Source organism: Rhinoraja longicauda, chromosome 1, assembly GCF_053455715.1.
Source record: "Rhinoraja longicauda isolate Sanriku21f chromosome 1, sRhiLon1.1, whole genome shotgun sequence".
NCBI lineage: Eukaryota > Metazoa > Chordata > Chondrichthyes > Rajiformes > Arhynchobatidae > Rhinoraja > Rhinoraja longicauda.
Genome location: NC_135953.1, coordinates 68,768,183 through 68,788,633, shown reverse-complemented (window position 1 = coordinate 68,788,633; position 20,451 = coordinate 68,768,183). Strand labels below are relative to the sequence as shown.

General features: G+C 40.6%; 1 protein-coding gene across 2 annotated transcripts in view; it reads right to left on the bottom strand.

Moving 5' to 3' along the window:
* Positions 1–20,451, bottom strand: part of rfc1 (replication factor C (activator 1) 1) — a 59,012-nt gene that overhangs the window by 12,141 nt on the left and 26,420 nt on the right. For both annotated transcript variants that reach the window (XM_078399823.1, XM_078399814.1), the window contains 12 exons: positions 18,889–19,264; positions 16,623–16,732; positions 13,619–13,733; positions 13,431–13,516; positions 12,508–12,645; positions 11,849–11,944; positions 10,117–10,215; positions 9,547–9,701; positions 5,631–5,748; positions 2,723–2,868; positions 1,638–1,851; positions 1,284–1,478 (listed from right to left, as the gene is read on the bottom strand). In XM_078399823.1, the coding sequence (XP_078255949.1) occupies positions 1,284–1,478; positions 1,638–1,851; positions 2,723–2,868; positions 5,631–5,748; positions 9,547–9,701; positions 10,117–10,215; positions 11,849–11,944; positions 12,508–12,645; positions 13,431–13,516; positions 13,619–13,733; positions 16,623–16,732; positions 18,889–19,264 (1,848 nt within the window). The remainder of the gene's footprint in view (positions 1–1,283; positions 1,479–1,637; positions 1,852–2,722; positions 2,869–5,630; positions 5,749–9,546; positions 9,702–10,116; positions 10,216–11,848; positions 11,945–12,507; positions 12,646–13,430; positions 13,517–13,618; positions 13,734–16,622; positions 16,733–18,888; positions 19,265–20,451) is intronic.

Below are 20,451 nucleotides of genomic sequence, written 5' to 3'. Positions count from 1 at the left end.
GCAGGCAGTGAAGAAAGCCAATGGAATGTTGGCCTTCGTAACAAGAGGAGTTGAGTATAGGAGCAAAGAGGTCCTTCTACAGTTGTACCGGGCCCTGGTGAGACCGCACCTGGAGTACTGTGTGCAGTTTTGGTCTCCAAATTTGAGGAAGGATATTCTTGCTATGGAGGGCGTGCAGCGTAGGTTCACTAGGTTAATTCCCGGAATGGCGGGACTGTCGTATGTTGAAAGGCTGGAGCGATTGGGCTTGTATACACTGGAATTTAGAAGGATGAGGGGGGATCTTATTGAAACATATAAGATAATTAGGGGATTGGACACATTAGAGGCAGATAACATGTTCCCAATGTTGGGGGAGTCCAGAACAAGGGGTCACAGTTTGAGAATAAGGGGTAGGCCATTTAGAACGGAGATGAGGAAGAACTTTTTCAGTCAGAGGGTGGTGAAGGTGTGGAATTCTCTGCCTCAGAAGGCAGTGGAGGCCAGTTCGTTGGATGCTTTCAAGAGAGAGCTGGATAGAGCTCTTAAGGATAGCGGAGTGAGGGGGTATGGGGAGAAGGCAGGAACGGGGTACTGATTGAGAATGATCAGCCATGATCGCATTGAATGGCGGTGCTGGCTCGAAGGGCTGAATGGCCTACTCCTGCACCTATTGTCTATTGTCTATTGTCTATTGTCATCACACCAGTCATCACTTTAGCTCAGTTTTTATTTTCCAATTAGTAGTCAGGACTGCTGAGCCTTTGCCATAAGCAGCACACAACACAGATAAAAAGCATAATGTGCTTCTAACTTTCACAGTATCCCATTTGGTCTTATCCTATCAGTGATATTCCCTTTGCTTTACCCACCCTTCCCCCCACCTTATTTACTACAGAAAAATTGCTTGTTATTCCACGTTCTGACAAGGGGTCTCTTTCTGCAGATGCTGCCTGACCCGCTGAGTGTTTTAGTTTAAATTTCCATTATTTTCAGCTGTTTTTGATTTTCTGCTATAATCCTGATACACTTTAGTCCAACTTGTTGTTATAATCCAATCAGCTATTATTACTGGAATGTTATTCAATTGGATTTCACAAAAGATAAATTGGGAACAGAGAACAAGACTTCCATCTCTCCTTTGAAGATACGCTACCATCCTTTCTCAGACAACTCAACATCAATTTTCCTTTGCAAAGCAATGCCTTTTTGTTCCTCCATAACAAACATCAAGCAATCCTAATAAGGTATTTGGTGTCTAGATGACTTAAGAAAACCATTCAAATTCAAGATGAGGTTCCTACCTTAATCATTCCATCCATTTCCAAGTTATCCTCGGCTTCATCCGCTTGCACGTCCTCAGTTTGCAAGTCACCATTAAGCTCAGAGTCAACAGATGATCCAGCACTATTGTCATGTTTCAATTTCTTTATAGCTTGTAAGGCGTAGGGAGTCATGTGTCTCTCTTTGTTATAGGTGCGTGTAAATGCAGCTTTCACCTAATAAGGGTTGAGAAGAAATAGAATTGAAGTGCATCAAGTAATCTCAATCAAGGATTGAAGCTTCTGTTATATCTCCTAGACCTGGAACAAGCTAATTTAATCTCACTAGAAATAGATTGTGATTACGTGTGGTCTATAGAAACGGGCTTGGATTACCTTTGGGTCTAGTTTGGAGAATGGATCGGGCCGTCCACCCCAGCTGCTAATCTCCATGATACAATCCACGTCCTCCTTCATCAGATAATATGCATCCATCGTTTCAACGGCCTCTTGAACACCATTTGTTCCCTGAAGTGCAAGAGGCCGCACCAGTGTATCCCGCAGGTAAGGAAGATAATCCAAGTTCACTGCCCGTTTACTGGCATGTGTCCTTTGAATCAGTATTAGAAGTACAGATGTGAGGGCTCAGAATAAACGTCGACAAATACAAAAATAATGCGAGAAGCCACAGGACATTGAGCTGACCAACATACTTCTTAAAAGGTATATACCTGTTGAACTTAAATTTCCACTCTTTCTATTCAAAGCAGCGAGCCAAAACAGGACAGCACAGCAGTGGTAACTAGCTTCCTGAAGTTACCTGTATAGGCAAGAGCTTAGACCATGTACTGCAGGCCAGCTCTTCACAGAAACAATACAAAGTACTGTGCACTGGCAGCACAGTGGTAGAGCTGCTGCCTTACAGCACCAGAGACCCGGGTTAGATCCTGACCACGGGAGATGTCTGTATGGAGTTTGAATGTACTCTGTGATCCTGTGAGTTTTCTCCGGGTGCTCCAGTTTCGTCCCACACTCCAACGACGTATAGGTTTGTAGGTTAATTGGCTTTGGTAAAAAATTGTGAATTATCCCTAGTGTGTAAGATGTTAGTGTACAGGGCGATTAGTGTAGTGTAGGTGTGGACTCGGTGGGCCAATGGGCCCGCTTCCACACTGTATACCTAAAGTCTAAATAGATCTATTCAGACCTAATCACCATATAATCACCACTCATTATGGCAACCACACTACATAATGCCCTCCCACTTCCCACAGTTTAAGGAACCAAGGCTGTGGTTCCTTAAACCACAGTCTCAGGTATTTCAGATTATTTGACTGACCACAGATCATCTTGATTCCTTTAGCTCAGGATCACATCAAGCTGTTGCTGGAGGCTTGCAATGAGATCTTTTATTTTTTAAATAAGCACAATGTAAACATTTCATATGAAGCAACTATTCTGCGAAATTCATATCTCCATACCTTAAGCTCATGTGCCTGGTAAGTTCTTGAACAGTGCGGTCATGCTTGCCAGTTGATGAAAATTTTCCCAACCAACTTGGGAAAGTGGGAAATTGTGCCATGTAACCTCTCATCAATTCACCAGGGATCACACTGGCATAAATAGCCTGCAAAACAACAAGACCTGAATACTCTGCACTAGAAATTCATTTACATATTTATCATAGATTCGATACTAACTCATTCCATTTCATAAACAAATATCATTGTAGGAGACGTTTCATCCATGTTCTTTTATCATATTTTGTTTCCTCCATAATTTGTAACCCTGTCTCAATCTGATGCAAAGGCAGAGACAACCAAACTACTAATATATTTTAAACCAACTACTTATATATTTTAAACCAATAATATATTCAGAGGTGTGAAGCACATTGCATTCATCAGTACACTCGCTCCTTAAAAACCGAACTTCAAATTCACAACTAATCCTTCAACTTGCAATTATGTAGTTCTTTCTTTGGTAGCTAGTTTTCTTTGACCAGATTCTTTAAGAGGTTAGCTTGGCCTATAATTTCATTCAGTATTTCAGAGTTGCAGCCACCCTCATTTCTACACTCACCTAGCACTCGGTCCGTGAAACGAGTTGCTTTCAAATAGAAAAGTTAATTTTAACAGCCAAAAATTAGTATTTGTTTCTGTAAGCTAAAAATACTAAAGGTTGTTTGGTACATTGTTTAATGCAGTATCTTTGCATAAGAGTCGATCAAAGCAATTGCTTGCCCATTTCAATAACCTGCCACAGTGTAATTAGCAGCCTTTGTTCTTAAAGAGACAGCAGTGTCTGATTACTATGGGGACCCTCCATCCAGTGCAACCAAAATCTCTTGGAGGTCTGTAATGTTAATCTGGTTATCAAAATTTGAGGGGTTTTAAAAAAACAATTTTTGTTGAAAAAAACTATTAAGTAAATAAAATAAACAAAACCAACAGTAAGATGATGGTAGATCAAGAGATGTTCTTTAAATTTCAGGTGATCTATGATGACTATACTATTACAATATTTCTCAAGCAATAGGACAGGTCAGGTTGAAATCCTGCAGTTGAACTTCTACAATTAAAACAGCACAAATCTGCGCTGACAAGTGGCTAATCCATTTAACTGGATTAGCTTTCTTCCAATCTCCCGATGGCAGTGGAGTTCCTGGCAGCAGGGTAACCACCGACCTCAGAATTCCACCATGAGAATAGTGCCTGGAAGAGCCGGGAAAGCTTCCATTGTGCCCAATAACATGGTCCTATCATAGCCGGGGACTTCAATAAGGCTAGTTTGCAGTCACATCCTAATTGTCGCCAGCACGTGTCCTGTACCACCAGAGGAACAAACATTCTCAACCACTGCGCATCGACCAGAGATGCCTATCCATCACTCATACTCACTTTTTGAAATCATACCACTTTCATAAATCACAACATCTGGTTCTTCCTACGTATAGCCTGCATCTAAAGAGCACAGCCCCAGCAGTGGGGACTGCACAGAGCTGGTCATGGGAGACAGCACTCCCGGCCAAGCTCAACATGGTCTCTCTTTGAAAGGGAGAACACCAATGTGCCTTCTGAGGCCCCCACAGCCCCCAATGGCATTGTAACCTCAGTCAGCAATGCAGACATCAGAAGATCCTTCATGAGGGTGAACCTTCAGAAAGCCTCTAACCCTGATGGTATACCTGGTCATGTCCTCAAAACCTGTGCGGACCAACTGGCTGCAGTTTTTGCAGACATCTTCAACCTCTCATTAATAAGGCTCAAGGTTCCCACCAGCATTTAAAGGCCTTTTATTATATATTACATAAATCACTTAAATTTCATTATTATAATGCACATGACACTTTCAATGTCTTGTAACTGTATTTACAACTGGTGGCAGCCCAATTGCCCTCTGGGATAAATAAAGTTGTATCGTAATCGTATAATACCGATGCCCAAGAGAAGCAAGGTGACATGTCTCAGTGACTACTGACCAGTGCCAATTAAGTGCTTTGAGAGGTTGGTTATGGTACATAACAGGAACTTGGACCCACTACAATTTGCTTACTGCCACAATAGATCAATGGAGGAAATGCAATCCAGATAGCTCTCCAATCTGCAGTGGATTATTTGGACAATAAGAACACATACATCAGGCTGTGTTCTACAGTTCAGCGTTCAACACCATCATCTCCTTCAAACCTATCAAACTCAGGGAACTGGGTCTCTGCCCATCCCCATGTAACTGGATCCTTGTCTTCCTCCTCAGCAACAACACTTCCTCTTCGATGACCATCAGCACAGGGGGACCTCAAGACTGCGCTCAGTCCCGCTCTACTCCCTCTTTACCCATGATTGCTTTTATTCCATCTATAAATTCATCAACGACAGCACTGCTGTTGGAGGAATAACTGGCAATAATTACTCAAAGTACAGTAGTGAGATTGAAAATCTGATTAAATGGTACCAGAACAAACTAGCTCTTATTGCCAATAAGACCAAGAAGCTGATTGTTAATTTTAGAAAGGGAAAGACGAGGATCCACAAACCTCACTTCATTGATGGGTTAGCAGTGGAGAAAGTCCATAGCCAATAAATTATGGTTGGAGTACAGTTGCAGCTCAGTAGGGAAATAGGCATAAATGAACAAACGATGGCAATTCTAGCATTCCTTTGTTGTCAAAGCCAATATTCTCAGTTGTGGTGAGGTGGAACCTCACTGGAATTTAAATTGTTTTGAGTTTTGAAAGCAACAAAAACTAATTTCAATTTGTAATTTGAAATGTACAAATAGAAAAATGATTGTGCAGGTCAAGACAAGTAGATCTTGAGATTGACAATACCATGCAAAAATAAAGAATACCTTACTACTCAATACATGACACCTCATTATAGCACTGACCTGAGTAGGGAGAAGATGCCAGGCCTGCCGAGAACGGATTCGTTTATCAACATGGTCTCCATCACAAATACTATCTGCCGTTTTACTCAGCAGCATTAAATGCTTTTTGAGGTTTGATCTAAAATGCAAGCACAGCACAACTAACAGTTGCATTCATAAAGGGTTCAAAGACCAGAACGAGAGCGCAAAATAACAGGAAAAGAACGTAAACAGGCAGATCATTCGTTTACAAAGGGGATTCGAAACAAACTTAAATGATCAATAAAACCAAGACTTTGAAAATATGAAAACAAAACTCTAGGCTAGAAATACTCAGCAGGAAATGCAGCAGATATCGAGAGGTGATTAATGTTTCTGGTCGTTGAAACTTTTATCAGAATTAAGCAGCCATTAAATTATTGAACAGGTATTCAGACAAAAATGTACCATGCTAATGTCTGCTTTGAAAATTCTAGTTCATTGTGATCAAAGATACAACCATTTATAAAAAAAAAACATTTTTCTATCAAAAACAAATATTTCTGTCACATTCTAAATCCATTCTTCAACTATTGCCCCACACTAACATTACAATGTTGCAGGAAATTCAACTTGCAATACTACATTTACATTCTCATCCATTCTTACATTGGAATCTGGGCTTGATAATGGGTTTGTATATGTGCATTATAATGTGCAAATATGTTAGTGATACATAAAAGGTTACCTAAAATTCTTTACCATAGTTATGAGGAAATTTGAAGATAGAACTGTACAGCACAGCAACAGGCCATTTGGCCCACAATGTCTGGGCCGAACCGGATGCCAAGACCAATTCGTATCTGCCTGCACATAATCCATATCCCACACATCCATCTGCCTATCCAGAAGTCTCTTAAATGCCAGTATTGTGCCTGACTCCATCGCCATCCCCAGTAGCACATCCAGGCACTCGCCACCCTCTGTGAAAAACACTTGAGCCACACATTTCCTTTGAACATTGCCATTCTCACCATAAAAGCTATGCCCTCGCACTTGCTCTTTCTTTCCTGGGAAAAGGGTTCTGAATGTCATCCTGACTCGCCTTCAATGGCCAGACTAATGGAACTAGCTAGCATATGCCTTCTCTACTACTCTATCCACTTGCGTTGCCACTCGGAGTTATGGACTTGGCCCCCAAAACTTTCTCTGTACCCCATTGATGTTAAGGGTCATGCCTGACACTTGCGCAGATTAAACTCCATCTGCCATTTCTCTGCCATATGTATAGCTGATCTATTTCCCACTTTAAAAATCTTCCTCACGTCCTCGACCCCAGCAATCTTGGTATAATCTGCAAACTTATTAACCAACCAGTCTACATGCAATTCATTTTTATATTCATCGTAAAAAAGAGGTTGCAACACACAGATCCCTGCAGACCTCCACTGCCACGGATCTCCAGCCTGAATATTGTTCTTCCATCACAACCCTGTCTTCTATCAGCAAGCCAGTTCTGAATGCATATGAACAAGTTACTATTAATCCCGTGCATCTTAATCTTCTGGATCAGCCTGCTATGGAGGACTTTATCAAATACCTTACTAAAATCCATATAGATAACATCTGCCATCCCACCATCTTCACCTCCTCTAAAATATCAATAAAGTAAAAAAAGACACGACCTGCCGCGTACAAAACCATGCTGACCATTTACCTTTCTCTTTCAAATCTGAGTAAATTCCATTCCAAAAAATCCCCTCCAATAGCTTTCCTACCAATGGCATGATGCTCAACGGCATATTATACCCTGAATTCTCTCCACTTCCCTTCGTAAACAAACAAAGAACATTAGCTACTCCCCAGTCTTCCAGGACCTTGCCAGTGGCTAAAGACGCAAACATCTTCGACAAGGTTCCTGCAATCTCCTCTTACCTCTAGATACCATCAGACCCTGGAGATTTATCCACCTTAATGCTCAAGAGTCACAACACTACCTATTTTTTAATCTCAAACTGCTCTTGTATATTAGTATTCTACATACTGATGTCACTGTCCTCTGTATCCTTCCGCTTGGTAAACATAGATGCAAAGTACTCGTTTAGTACATTGCCTACATCCCTTACCCCAAACACAAATTCCCTCCTTTATTCTTGAGTGGTCCTACTTCTCTCTGCTTACCCTCATTTTTAATATAGGTACAAAAAGCTTTGGGATTTTCTTTAATCAGTCCCAGTTATTTTGTGGCACATTTTAATCGCCTGCTTGAGTTCTGTCCTCTGTTAATATTCCTCAAAGGGCTTGTCTGATTCCATCCTCTTAAACTTTGCATGCACTTCCTTTATCTTTTTGACCAAATTTCCAACCTCATGGGGTGTGTGGAATAAATTTACAATTGGAGGGTCCGTGATACCACACACTTATTAAAATGTAAATGTAACGATTTAAAGTTAGGCCATTAACAATGACGAAGAGGTTCCTCCAAATTTACCCTTCGCTACGTTCCATTGGTCAGTGCTGAACGAGATTTCAGCCTCGGATGGCAACCGAGAGGTCCCGTTACCAAATTTATTAAGCCCAGAATGACCTGGTATATTTCTAGTCATTTCAATAGTTCACCAACAGCTACTAAAATCTTCTGGAATTTTTTGAGGATGTAACTAGGAAATTGGACAAGGAAGAACCAGTGGATGTAGTGTACCTGGACTTTCAGAAAGCCTTTGATAAGGTCCCACAAAGAATAGTGGGCAGGATTAGAGCACATGGTATTGGGGGTAGGGTACTGACATGGATAGAAAATTGGTTGGCAGACAGAAAACAAAGAGTAGGGATTAACGGGTCCCTTTCAGAATGGCAGGCAGTGACTAGTGGGGTACCGCAAGGCTTAGTGCTGGGACTGCAGCTATTTACAATATGCATTAATGACTTAGATGAAGGGGTTAAAAGTAACATTAGCAAATTTGCGGATGACACAAAGCTGGGTGGCAGTGTGAACTGTGAGGAGGATGCAGGGTGACTTGGACAGGTTGTGTGAGTGGGCAGATGCATGGCAGATGCAGTTTAATGTGGATAAATGTGAGGTTATCCACTTTGGTGGAAAGAACAGGAAGGCAGATTATTATCTGAATGGTGCCAAGTTAGGAAATAGGGAAGTACAAAGAGATCTGGGTGTCCTTGTTCATCAGTCACTTAAAGTTAGCATGCAGGTACAGCAGGGAGTGAAGAAAGCTAATGGCATGTTGGCCTTTATGACAAGAGGAGTTGAGTATAGGAGCAAAGAGGTCCTTCTGCAGTTGTACAGGGCCCTAGTGAGACCGCACCTGGAGTACCGTGTGCAGCTTTGGTCTCCAAATTTGAGGTAGGATACTCTTGCCATTGAGGGCGTGTAGCATAGGTTCACTAGGTTAATTCCCGGAATGGCAGGACAGTCGTATGTGGAAAGACTGGAGCGACTAGGCTTGTATACGCTGGAATTTAGGATGAGAGAGGACCTTATTGAAACATAAGATTATTAAGGGATTGGACACGTTAGAGGCAGGAAACATGTTTCCAATGTTGGGGGAGTCCAGAACCAGGGACCACAGTTTAAGAATAAGGGGCAGGCCATTTAGAACAGAGATGAGGAAAATCTTTTAAGTCAGAGTTGTAAATCTGTGGAATTCTCTGCCTCAGAATGCAGTGGAGGCCAACTCTCTGGATGCTTTCAAGAGAGCTAGGTAGAGCTCTTAAAGATAACGGAGTCAGGGGGTATGGGGAGAAGGCAGGAACGGGGTACTGATTGTGAGTGATCAGCCATGATCACATTGAATGGCGTTGCTATAAAAAGGAACGCCAGAGCACAAATACGAAGAACCTATAACCAGATTCAAGATTTTTCACCAAAATCATTTCAGTTCATAAGATGGATATATATCCAAGATGACACAAAGCAACAAAAAAAAAGTTGGTCTTTACTTACCCAGAGGCTGCCGGCTTCACATGCAGATAGTTTTCTTGAACAAACAGTGGTGAAAGTGAATAATCATGGAAGAAGAGGTCAGACTTATCTATTAAACTCATGGAAGTAGTTTCCTCTCCAGCAGAAAACACTTTCCTCACAACATCAAATGGACCCTGAAATTAGAACGCCAAATTTTTGTAATCACTATTTATTTATTATGTGCAAAAAAAACAGACATTTCTAATGCAATAGGGAAAAGGTTTTTTTTTAAACTAAGATTTATACCTTGCTCTAAATAGTTAGTTGCTGGATTATCAGAAATATTAATGCACAAAGTATTGAACCGGGTAAAGTATGTGATTTTCATTCTTCCCCCGTCGCACTTTTGTCTGACAATTTTTAATAACTTGATATTCAATATGGGAAGAGAACCAACATCCCAAGATAACCAGAAAATATAAAATGAACAAGGCAAGAACAAATCAGTATGAGATGGTACACAAAGTCATGTATCTTGTCAGGAATTTGAATATTATTTCAATCCCCAAAATATATCTTCAATAAATTGCTGTTGAAATAAAAACCAACCAGTTTAATGTCCTTCTTGGTCTTCTTGCCATTTTCTTTCGCCTGATCGTACGTCAGTGACTTGTCTGTTGCACACCACATACTGAGATTATGCAGGATCTAAAAACAAAATGTTGAAACAACAAAAAATGACAATGCTTCATAATTTACGGGAATCTACAGGGCATGAAGGAGCCCATGCCAGCAGAAAAATACACATATCCAACCTCACCAATATTTGGCTACTACAAAAACCATTTCAAGTGCTTAGCCAAGTATTTCTTAAAATGTTGAAACAAGGAACTGCAGATGCTGGTAAATAAAAGACAAGTGCTGAAGAGGGTCCCGACCTGAAACATCTATCCATGTTCTCCAGGAATGCTGCCTGATCCACTGAATTACTCTAGCACTGTGTATCTTGCGTCTTAAATGCCATGCCTTTACTTTTCTCTCAGGCAATGTATCCCAAACTCATGCACACTTAAAAATTCAGCACTTTAATCTTTCTACAAATCACTTAAGTTAATCACCTTGTTACTTGCCTTTGCTAAATGGAAAACAGATCCTTCCTATCCATTATTTTTATGCCTCAACAACACCTTCACTTTATTGGATTTAAAGAAGGCATCCCACACCATTCAATCCAATCTTTCCTCAGTAAAATTTCCCATATATTTCTCCAAACATTCTGAATGCCTTATTGGGTAATCGGAGGTCTGGGATGACGTATCTCCACTTTTGTTCTGCGTGAGGTGATGTAATCTTCAGTTGGAGCTCGTGGATGGATTGCTTACGGCGATGTGCCTCTTCCACTGTTTGTGCTTAATCCATGAAATCGGAGACAGACAAGAAGTACTAGGCAACTTTAGGTAAGGTTCCCCAATCTGTGCAGCCTTGAGTCAGGGATTCCTTGCTGTCAGTGAGGACATTACATATTCTGTGGTGGTTGCTAACCTTAACTGAGCAGAAATATAGACTGTTGGGAGTCTGGTGTCAGGCATCCAGACTGCAACTCACTTCACTATTGGTTAAACAATATCAGTGCCTTAATGCTGGGGTTGTTGGCCAGGAAGCAAACACCCACATTGGTTTACTTTTCCCGCAAATGGTTTTCGGGCACATCACTGACATATATGGTTTGGGGGGCGGGGAGGGGCAGATTACTACAGCCCATTAGAGCTTATTGGCAGGTTTAAGATTTTGATCTTTTAACACTTTTCTTCAGGCAGCACAAACTTAAAGTAATAGGTGAAAGAATAGAGGAAAGAAAAACAAAATTTTACAAGAATATGCTCATTGCCCGAAAGGGTGTTAGAGGCAGAAACCTCATCAAATTTAAGAGTACAAGGATGTGCATTTGAAAAGGTTTACCGATGAAACCATCAGATTAGACTGCTGCCAACACCAAGAACTGGGACCTTGATAGCAAGTCCCATTGGCAACGGGAAAGATTTTTTTTCTATTTTCATTTTATCTGGGGAGTAGCAAGTTATCTTAACCACTTCTAAATTATGTGATAATGGACGTAAAAAATGACTGAAAACCAAATTGAGGGGAAAGCATTTCAAATTTTCAAACAGCAACAATTAGCATTGAGTTTAATACAACACATTTGGATCATTGTAAGCTTTCTTGAGCTTACAATGATACAAATAATAAGAACAAAATTGCAAATTAACAATATCACCAGAGTCTGCAGTGATGCACATAATATCTTGTTAGCAACTCTACCATTAATATTGCAAACACTAACCTGTCTGATATCTTGACTGGCCGCAAGTATAATTTCATTCATAGCTGGAGGGGGGATCTTCAAGCCTTCTTTAAAAGCAACAGTCATCATTGCACCCTGAAGGGAGGGAAAAAATTGGTTTACAGAAGAATTTACTGAGGGTCAATGTTCGCAATATTTCTAAAGGATTGGGGCCAACAATAACATTAGCATTCCTTTCAATGCTGATCATTGGTGCGTTTGTGCAGACAGAAGGTTTAAAGTAATTTCTAAAAAATAAAATGCTGCCATTGCCATGTGAAAATTTGCTGTACCTCAAAATATTTGCCAATTTTAGCCCATCATAAACTTGCCTTGATTGCACAAAAGGTGAACAAAATCATAAAACAAAATGAGCAGTTCAATGGTGCAAATGTTAACAAAGCCGGGCTCCTAAGATGTAATGAAGAAGAATTTTAACAGACAAGGGTGAGAGATTGTACCTAGTCCTTGGCAGGTGGAAGTGTCAAGAATTTGTGAGGGAAGTGCAGGGGGACTACAGGACACAGGGAGCATAATTAGGGTTCAATCTGTTTCTGTCTTCATAGAGTGAGTTTTGCACCAATTCTAAACAAACAAGTAGCCACAGTAACTCGGAGAGGATCAAATGATGAGATAGACATTAACTACTCGAGCCACACCTTGATTTGCTCTAGTCGAGGCCGCTGGAAGCGGAGGTCAAAACAGTAATTTGCTAACGAGCGGATCTTGGGATGGTTGCGATCATTACACATACAGATGATGGGAATCTTGGTCTGCTTAATGAGATAAATCAGCTCCTGAAACAGAACACACCCAATGTCAGACATATCTTTCCTCGCAAACAGTTGAAACAGGAACTCAACCTGCTTGCTAGTGTGACAAGACCAAGGAATTAGAAGGGAAATCGGTATTTAAAAATAATAATCTCCCACAGCAGTTTCTATTTTACTGCAGGGAAGCAGTAGCATTTCATTAAATACTTGCAAACAATAAATAGTGATAAGAAGCATTCATTCTTTCTAGACACCCTAGTCTCAATTAAACTGTAAAATATTTCAGGATTCTGGATAAAAATGATTTAAATGAATAAATCTCTGCAGAGAAGATTTACGAGAATGTTGCCAGTACGCAAGGGCCTGAGCTATAGGGAGAGGTTGGGCAGGCTAGGACTATATTCCTTGGAGCACAGGAATATCTTGTAGAGATGTACAAGATCACGAGGAGAATAGACAGGGTAAATGCACAGAATGTTTTACCCAGAATAGGGAAAGTCAAGAACCAGAGGACCAAGGTTTAAGGTGAGAGGGCAAAGATTTAATGGGAACCTGAGGAGCAAGTTTTTCACTCAGAGGGGTGGGTATATGGAACGAGCTGCTAGAATAGGTAAGTGAGGCAAGTACTATATCAACATTGATAAGACATTTGGACAGGTGCATGGATAGAAAGGTTTAGAGGGATATGAGCCATACGCGGGCAGGTGGGACTAGTATAGATGGGGCATACAGGTCAGCATGGGCATTTTGGGCCAAAGTGCCTATTTCCATGCCTATGACTATCAAATAACTCAGTCAAACAGTGTTACCTGAATTCCTCCCCGATCCTCATTACCAGCCATCCCATCCACCTCATCCATGATTAATGCGTGTTTGGTACTTAGCAATGAAGTTCCTGAAATGAACAATAGTTTAAAAATTGAATTAACCATAAGCATTGCAGTGCCAGCAACATCTTAGTAAGTCCTGATCTAAACCTTGCACATAGAGTACATACCAGAGCAGTAGCCTATGATGCTGGTGTTGTTCAGTGATTCTGCTATCACTTCTTTCAAAGTGTTCTTGCTGCGAGTGTCACTGGCATTGAGTTCAACATAGTTGTAGCCCAGTTCCTTCCAAACAAAGACACAATTGCAATTCAGCAGTTTAAGAATAAACCCTGTTAAAGGGACATGCGCTGTGCTGAACGACAGTCAGAGAGTAGAAAGAATACAAAATGCTAAGATACTTCATAGGACATACAGCAAAAGAAATAAACAGAATCATGGTTTACTTAAAAATGTTAATTCATTTGAACTCCAATTTCTCCACTTTTCCAAACCCCAGCTCCTGATCAGTCCCAAAGTTAAACTCTTCCACTTCAGAGTCCCCACAGCCCCCAAATCCCACTATGAAACACGAGATCTTCAAAATATCCAGCACATCAGTCATCAAATGTCCCCCAATGAAACTGAAGATCGGTAAACATGCATGTCTCCAGAAAAGTTAGAGATCGTGGGGTATTGAGCAGATCAAATTTAAAGTACAGGCGTTCCTTTATAATGTGCGTTTCCATAACACAAATTGGATACAATGCAATTGATAAATTAGGGAACATTACTGGTATTACACGAGACAAATTAGTTGTAACACAATTTCGAATTGGAGCTAGAAAATTACCCGAGTTTATTTGGCAATAGATAAGCAGAAAAATGGTGTCCTGGAAAAATGTCTTGGTATTACTCTCACGCATACCAAATTAGTGAAAAAAATCTACGATTGCAAGCTATCTAGTCAAATCATACTGCTCACGAGTTCAATCAACTCGTATGCAAGTACATCATGCAATGCAGAGAGACAAATAACAGTGCAGAATAAAATGTCATAGTTTCAGAGAAAGTGCAGATTTAGAAAAAAGTCCAAGAGCCACAATGAGGTAGGTTGGGAGATTGGAACTATATCTTTAGCTTACAAGAACCTGTTCAGTAGGCAGATAACAGAGCGAGAAGAATACATTTGTGAATCTGGTTGTACGCACATTCAGGCTTTTGCATCCTTTGCCTGATGGGAGAAGGAAGACAGAATGACCGGGATGCAAATGGTCCTTTATTATGTTGGCTGCTTTCTCCGAGGCGATAAAGTGTAGATGGGGATGCTGGGGTAGGGGAAGGAGGCTGGTTTTACGTGATGGACTGAGCTATATTCACTACTCCGCAATTTCTCGATAGCTTGGGGGGTGGGGACTCATTACTGACGCAATGGTCTCTAAAGAACAGATAGTTTCACTGCAACTGGCCATTAAAATTGACACGTGTTCACTTCTATTGACACTTATGCAATTAACCAATAACGTATTGTCTTTAGTATTTCACACTGAAAGAGCAAAATTATACTTAGTTATTATAAAGATCTTTATTTTTGAAAATCCCACAGGGGAAAAAAAAACTGAGTCTGAAACTCTGTACTCCCTAACCCTTTCTCCCCCATTGACACAATTGCTTGTTTCAGGCAATTTTGCATTATAACAGAACTAACCGTAATGCACAGAAAGACACTGTACTCTGGCTAAGTCAAACCTGGAGCCCTACACACATTTTTGATCGCGCAACAGGCGATCCAGCTAAGCTAGATAGGAGGTGCAATAACCAGATCCTACCGTGAGAATAAAGAGCAGTGAACAATGACATAAACCAGACAGGGAGAATGTCAGATGGCAGCCTATGGGGTAAAAAAAGGGCACCCGGCAGAAATGGCGATAATTAGTTGCACTTTTATGCCGTACAGCAGAAATAGAAACATTTGTGGCCAGAAGGTTTCTACAAGAGACAAATTTCTCCACCGCCCCCAAATATTAACTTTTTTAAAAACCATTAATGTACAAATAGAAGACCACAAATATGTTATTCATGAATAATTAGACCAATTGGTCCAAAAGGACCCATCATAATCCTCTCGTTGGGAGAGAAAGCTAATGCAAATGTAGAGGATGCAAAGTTCAGAGAGGTGGTTGAAAGATTGCACAGTATATTAATGTTTTCTCTTCTCACCCCCATTCAACACAAACGATTGATTAAAGATTGTGAATCAATTAGCAAAAATACAAATTACACAAATTAGATGCACTCATCACCAAACAAAGGAAATGCAACGTTTGTATTTGGGCATTAACTTTTTCACAGTTTCTACATTGATCAATTGCCAGGAGCAGCAGCAAAGGTTCCAGTTATATGTGCTTTGGCAAGCAGAATTCTTACCCCCAACAGTTTAAATGTTTTAAGTTGGTGAATGTAAGCAGCCTGATTCAGCATATATGCATAAAGGAAGTCTAAGTGAACTTAGTGCTCAGAATACTACCCCCATTACATTCTAAAGCTTAAGCAATGAGGGAAAAGTGGAGAAACAAGGAACTGCAGATGCTAGTTTACAAAAAAAAAGACAAAGTGCTGGAGTAACTCCAGAGAAACAAAGTGCCCCGAGAATCATTTCTTTAACAAATTTATCATGCCAATAAACCACCGAAAAGGCCAACAACAGTCCTCCATTCTCAATTGCTCAAGAAACCATTGGTGAACAACTTACTTGGGAAATCAAGAGGCATACCATTTCAGAGGAAAGCAAGAACTAACACAGTACTGTGGATATGGGGTCATGCAGAATTCATCAGGTGATATACTTGGCCTAATGGGCATTGGTAAACTTTTATTATAGCATTCCTATGGTTTGTGCGCAATATTATGGATATTAATGAATGTAAAATGTATTCAATCAACTGAATTTAAATCACCAAAAAGACTTGTGGGATTGAAATTCTTATTTCTAGATCGTTGGACTTCAAACAATCAAACAACATAACCATGAAGCTGCCACTTTAATGATATCACAGTGGATTGGGATTCGGTCTCATTGCTAGATTCATTGCTCTGATTTGTGGCTGCTGAATACAAAGCCTGCATTATAAAAAGATGTTGCATGTGAATTATAGAAGAGAAACTCATTTTGTCCCAATACTCAAGTATTCGTACCTTGCATACTAGCGTAGCAGTTGTTGTTTTACCGACACCAGGAGGACCAGACAGCAGAGCAGCTTTGAAACTTGAACCATTGTCCTTCCCACCAAATTTACTGAATTTCGCTGTACAATGAACACAAAAAGACATTTGCACCTCACATTACATTTAAGCTGGAATCGTGCACAAATTATATTGATTTTTTTTGTAAGAATGTCCAATGTATTCTTGAGATCCTTTCATTAGGAATGATTAGATTGAGTGAATTTTGTTTTTAGGCAGAAGACCTGGGAGGAGAAATAAGAACTTATTCCACGTTATATCTTGAATGTGCAAGCTTTTCTACACAATACCTAAAATGCACTGCAGTTGCTTTTCAAGCTAATTTGACCGTACCTTCTATACCTGCACACACTGCTACTACCTAGCAGGTCATGGTCAGCAGGCCAAACCACCTGATGCCCCTCCAGGTTGCACACTACCCCAACTTGAATATATTGTTGTTCCTTCAGACTCTAGGTTTAAATCCTGGAACTCCCTTCTTAATGCCCCAGAAATTCTGCTGCAGTTCAAGGGAATGATTCAGTCATTCTCAAAGCCGACTTGCACGGCACATACATTATGCCTTTGGTCCCAGACACAGACAAAAATATTTTTTCAATTCTTCATTCAACATCCCAATAAATCACATGCTTATGTATTTATTTGACAAAACTGGCAGAATTATCAAAGTATTGGCAAGTCATGGATGATAGAGTGGATCAATGCTCTCCTTATAATAGCTGCTCCATATTTCTACTGGTTAGTCTTCAAGAAGTCACTACTCACAGTCCAAGGATGCAGAGCCTCAAAACCCTAATCACTCACTCCGCTCGCCCCCACACTTCAGTGGAAGTGCATTCATTCCAAACTTTAATTTCTGAGATTAAAGAGAAATAGGCAGAAAATGCATTTTTCCACTGACAGAGAAACGGGTGTTTTCTGAATAGGTGGATGTATCCCAGCAAACCACAATCCTCCCTCTTAACAGGGGTCTTGTACAGCCTTAGTTATCCTTAGGAATATTCCTGAATGGGATATGAAATTTCCCCATGTCTGACATGTTTCAATTTATCATAAATGGGGTGGAGAAATATGTTGAATGTTGAAATCTTGGGCAAAACACAGGTGCTGGGCCAACTTAGCATTTCTGGAGGACATGGATAAGTGATGTTTTGGGTTAGGATCCTTGTTAAGGTGTGGAGTTTGAGGAACACTTCACTGAGATTTGCTATCACACAAGTTACTGGACACTGCACATGACATGTCGGATTTCTTCAATCCCCTCTCCTTTGACAGAGTTACATTTAAAATTGGGGTCCTTGTGAACAAATGACCTTCCACAAGTTTGCCCCACACTTCCTCCGGTTACATCGCCCTCGTATCAGTTTCTTGAAATCTGTCGTTTTGCAGTTTGTAGTTTAGAGATACAGCATGGAAACAGACTCTTCGGCCCATCGAGTCAACACTGACCAACGATCATCCTTACACTAGTTATATCCTACACACTAGGAACAATTTAGAGAAGCCAATTAACCCACAAACCTGCATGTCCTTGGGATGTGGAAGGAAACCCGAGCACCTGGAGAACACCCACGCGGTCACAGGGAGAACGTACAAACTCTGCACAGACAGCACCTGTAGTTGGGATCAAACCTGGGTATCTGGCACTGTGTGGCAGCAACTCAACCGCTGTGTCACAGTGCCGTCCCATTTGTGGAACCCCACCCTGCCCACACCCATTTGTGGAACCCCACACTGCCCGCACACATTTGTGGAATTCCATCCTCTCCATGAGTGGCTGTGCCTTTAGCTGCTTCAACCAGGAATTCAAATGTCATTACTGAACAGCCTCTCCTTTTAAGTTGCCCTCAAAACTAATCATCAGATAATCTTTTGTTCAACGTGCTTGGTGTTAAATTTAGTCTTATGAAACATCTTAAGACCATGTTTGAAGATGCAATATAAAAGTCAGATTCTCGTGCTGTTTCACACATCATACAACATTTCCCCAGAGATCCGTTTGTAGAAAAAACATAGAGTGTCCTCCTTTATCAGTTGGGTTAAAATGTAAAGAAAATATTTAAATTTAAATAGATTGGGCATTTCAACAATTCTAAACAGAATGTCAATGCAATACCTTTATCATTTAGATAATTAATAATACAGCCCAAACAGATATTACCAATTCCAACTGAACAAATATGACAAACAAGTTGCAAAGAAACAGCATCACTCTCACCTGCAGGTTTGCTGCCTCCAGTGTAGTTCGAATGCCACTTTTTCAGCCAGCGGACCAATTTATTTGCACAACTCTGTTCCCCTTGTTGCCCTATTATATTCTTCAGCGCTGCGGGTCTGTATTTATCCACCCACAGCAAACTATACTCCTTCAACCCCTGGGGCTGGCGATCACACTTCGATGTAGAATTATTGGTGAAAGTTTTAGCTCCAAATGAAATGCTCCTCATACTTCCTGAGGATTCGCCGTTCTCTGCTGCAGGGCTGCTCTTTTTATGCTTGTTTTGTTTTGTCGATGGTGGCGAGATTCTTTTAGTATGCTCATTTTTGTCCGCTATCTTTGGAGATTCTAGCACTTTGGATTTTGTCTTTCTAACCTGCAATTTCAAAACAAAACAAAAAATCTGCCTTTTAGAAAAAAAAATTTTAACTGAGGGCGATTCTTTTTTTTAAATTGCAAAGAAAACTTTATCATTAGCATTGATGCAGGTCCTGATCATATATACAAAATCCAGCTTTAAGGGTCTGTCCCACTTTAGGCGATTTTAGGAAACATCGCAAAATTCCCACGCCGTCAATGTTTCTCCGGCGTCCTAATTTTTGCTGAAATCACTGACAAGTCGGTAAGTACTTGAGAGTTTTGAACTATAACATCTTGTATGGGTTACTTAAAAACCAAGCTTCACTGTAACAAGGCATAAACTGGATTTACTTCCAGTTTACTAATAGCTGTATTAAAAATAATAATTTAAAAAGTGGTTAAGTGGATTTTTGTGACAAGTGTGTGGGCATTCTTTGAAAATGCACGGGAGATGCATATCTGGTTTCTGGGTTGCATATCTGGGTTGGGAGCCCACTTTAAATGTAATGGCTGAGGGCCATAAACATCGCGAAATTCCCACGCTTACCTGACCGTCAAACTGTCGCCTCCAAACTACCTGTCAAATGTCCTGACGGTAAATAAATTGGTCAAACACAAGCATTTTATGGTATTTTGAAATGACTTTACTTATTTTAATATTATGCGCTTCTAAATGCATCTAAGAGAACCTAGCAAACCTGGGGACAGCAGGCGACAGCACCCGCAATAAGCAACGCTACCTGGCGACAAGAGAAATTTCACTCCGGATGATTTCTCAGCGATGCGCTGAGATCCACTACGATTCTTGGAAGACTCCTCACGATCATGCCCGCGACACCTGGCGAACTGTCGGCGACAGCCTAGTCACTGGCAGTCGCCTTAAAATCGCCTAAAGTGGGACAGGCCCTTTACTGGTTATTCGCTCAAATGCCTGGATTAAGGGCCTGGGCATTTTACTTGTCCAGCTTCTTTCACTGCATTCAATTCTCTTAAAAATGCACCACAACTCCCACAAATGTTTCAGATTATTCAGACAAAGATAATTTGACTATAAACTTCATTACTCTGCACTCCACATGCTTCAGCTTTGGGGTTTTTTAGTTAGGTATGACACTAACCCAATAGTGCAGGCATAACATGAGAGATGGGGTTTCAGAAATAAGCCAAAAAGCAATTGTAACAGAATTTAAGAGCCTTAAAACC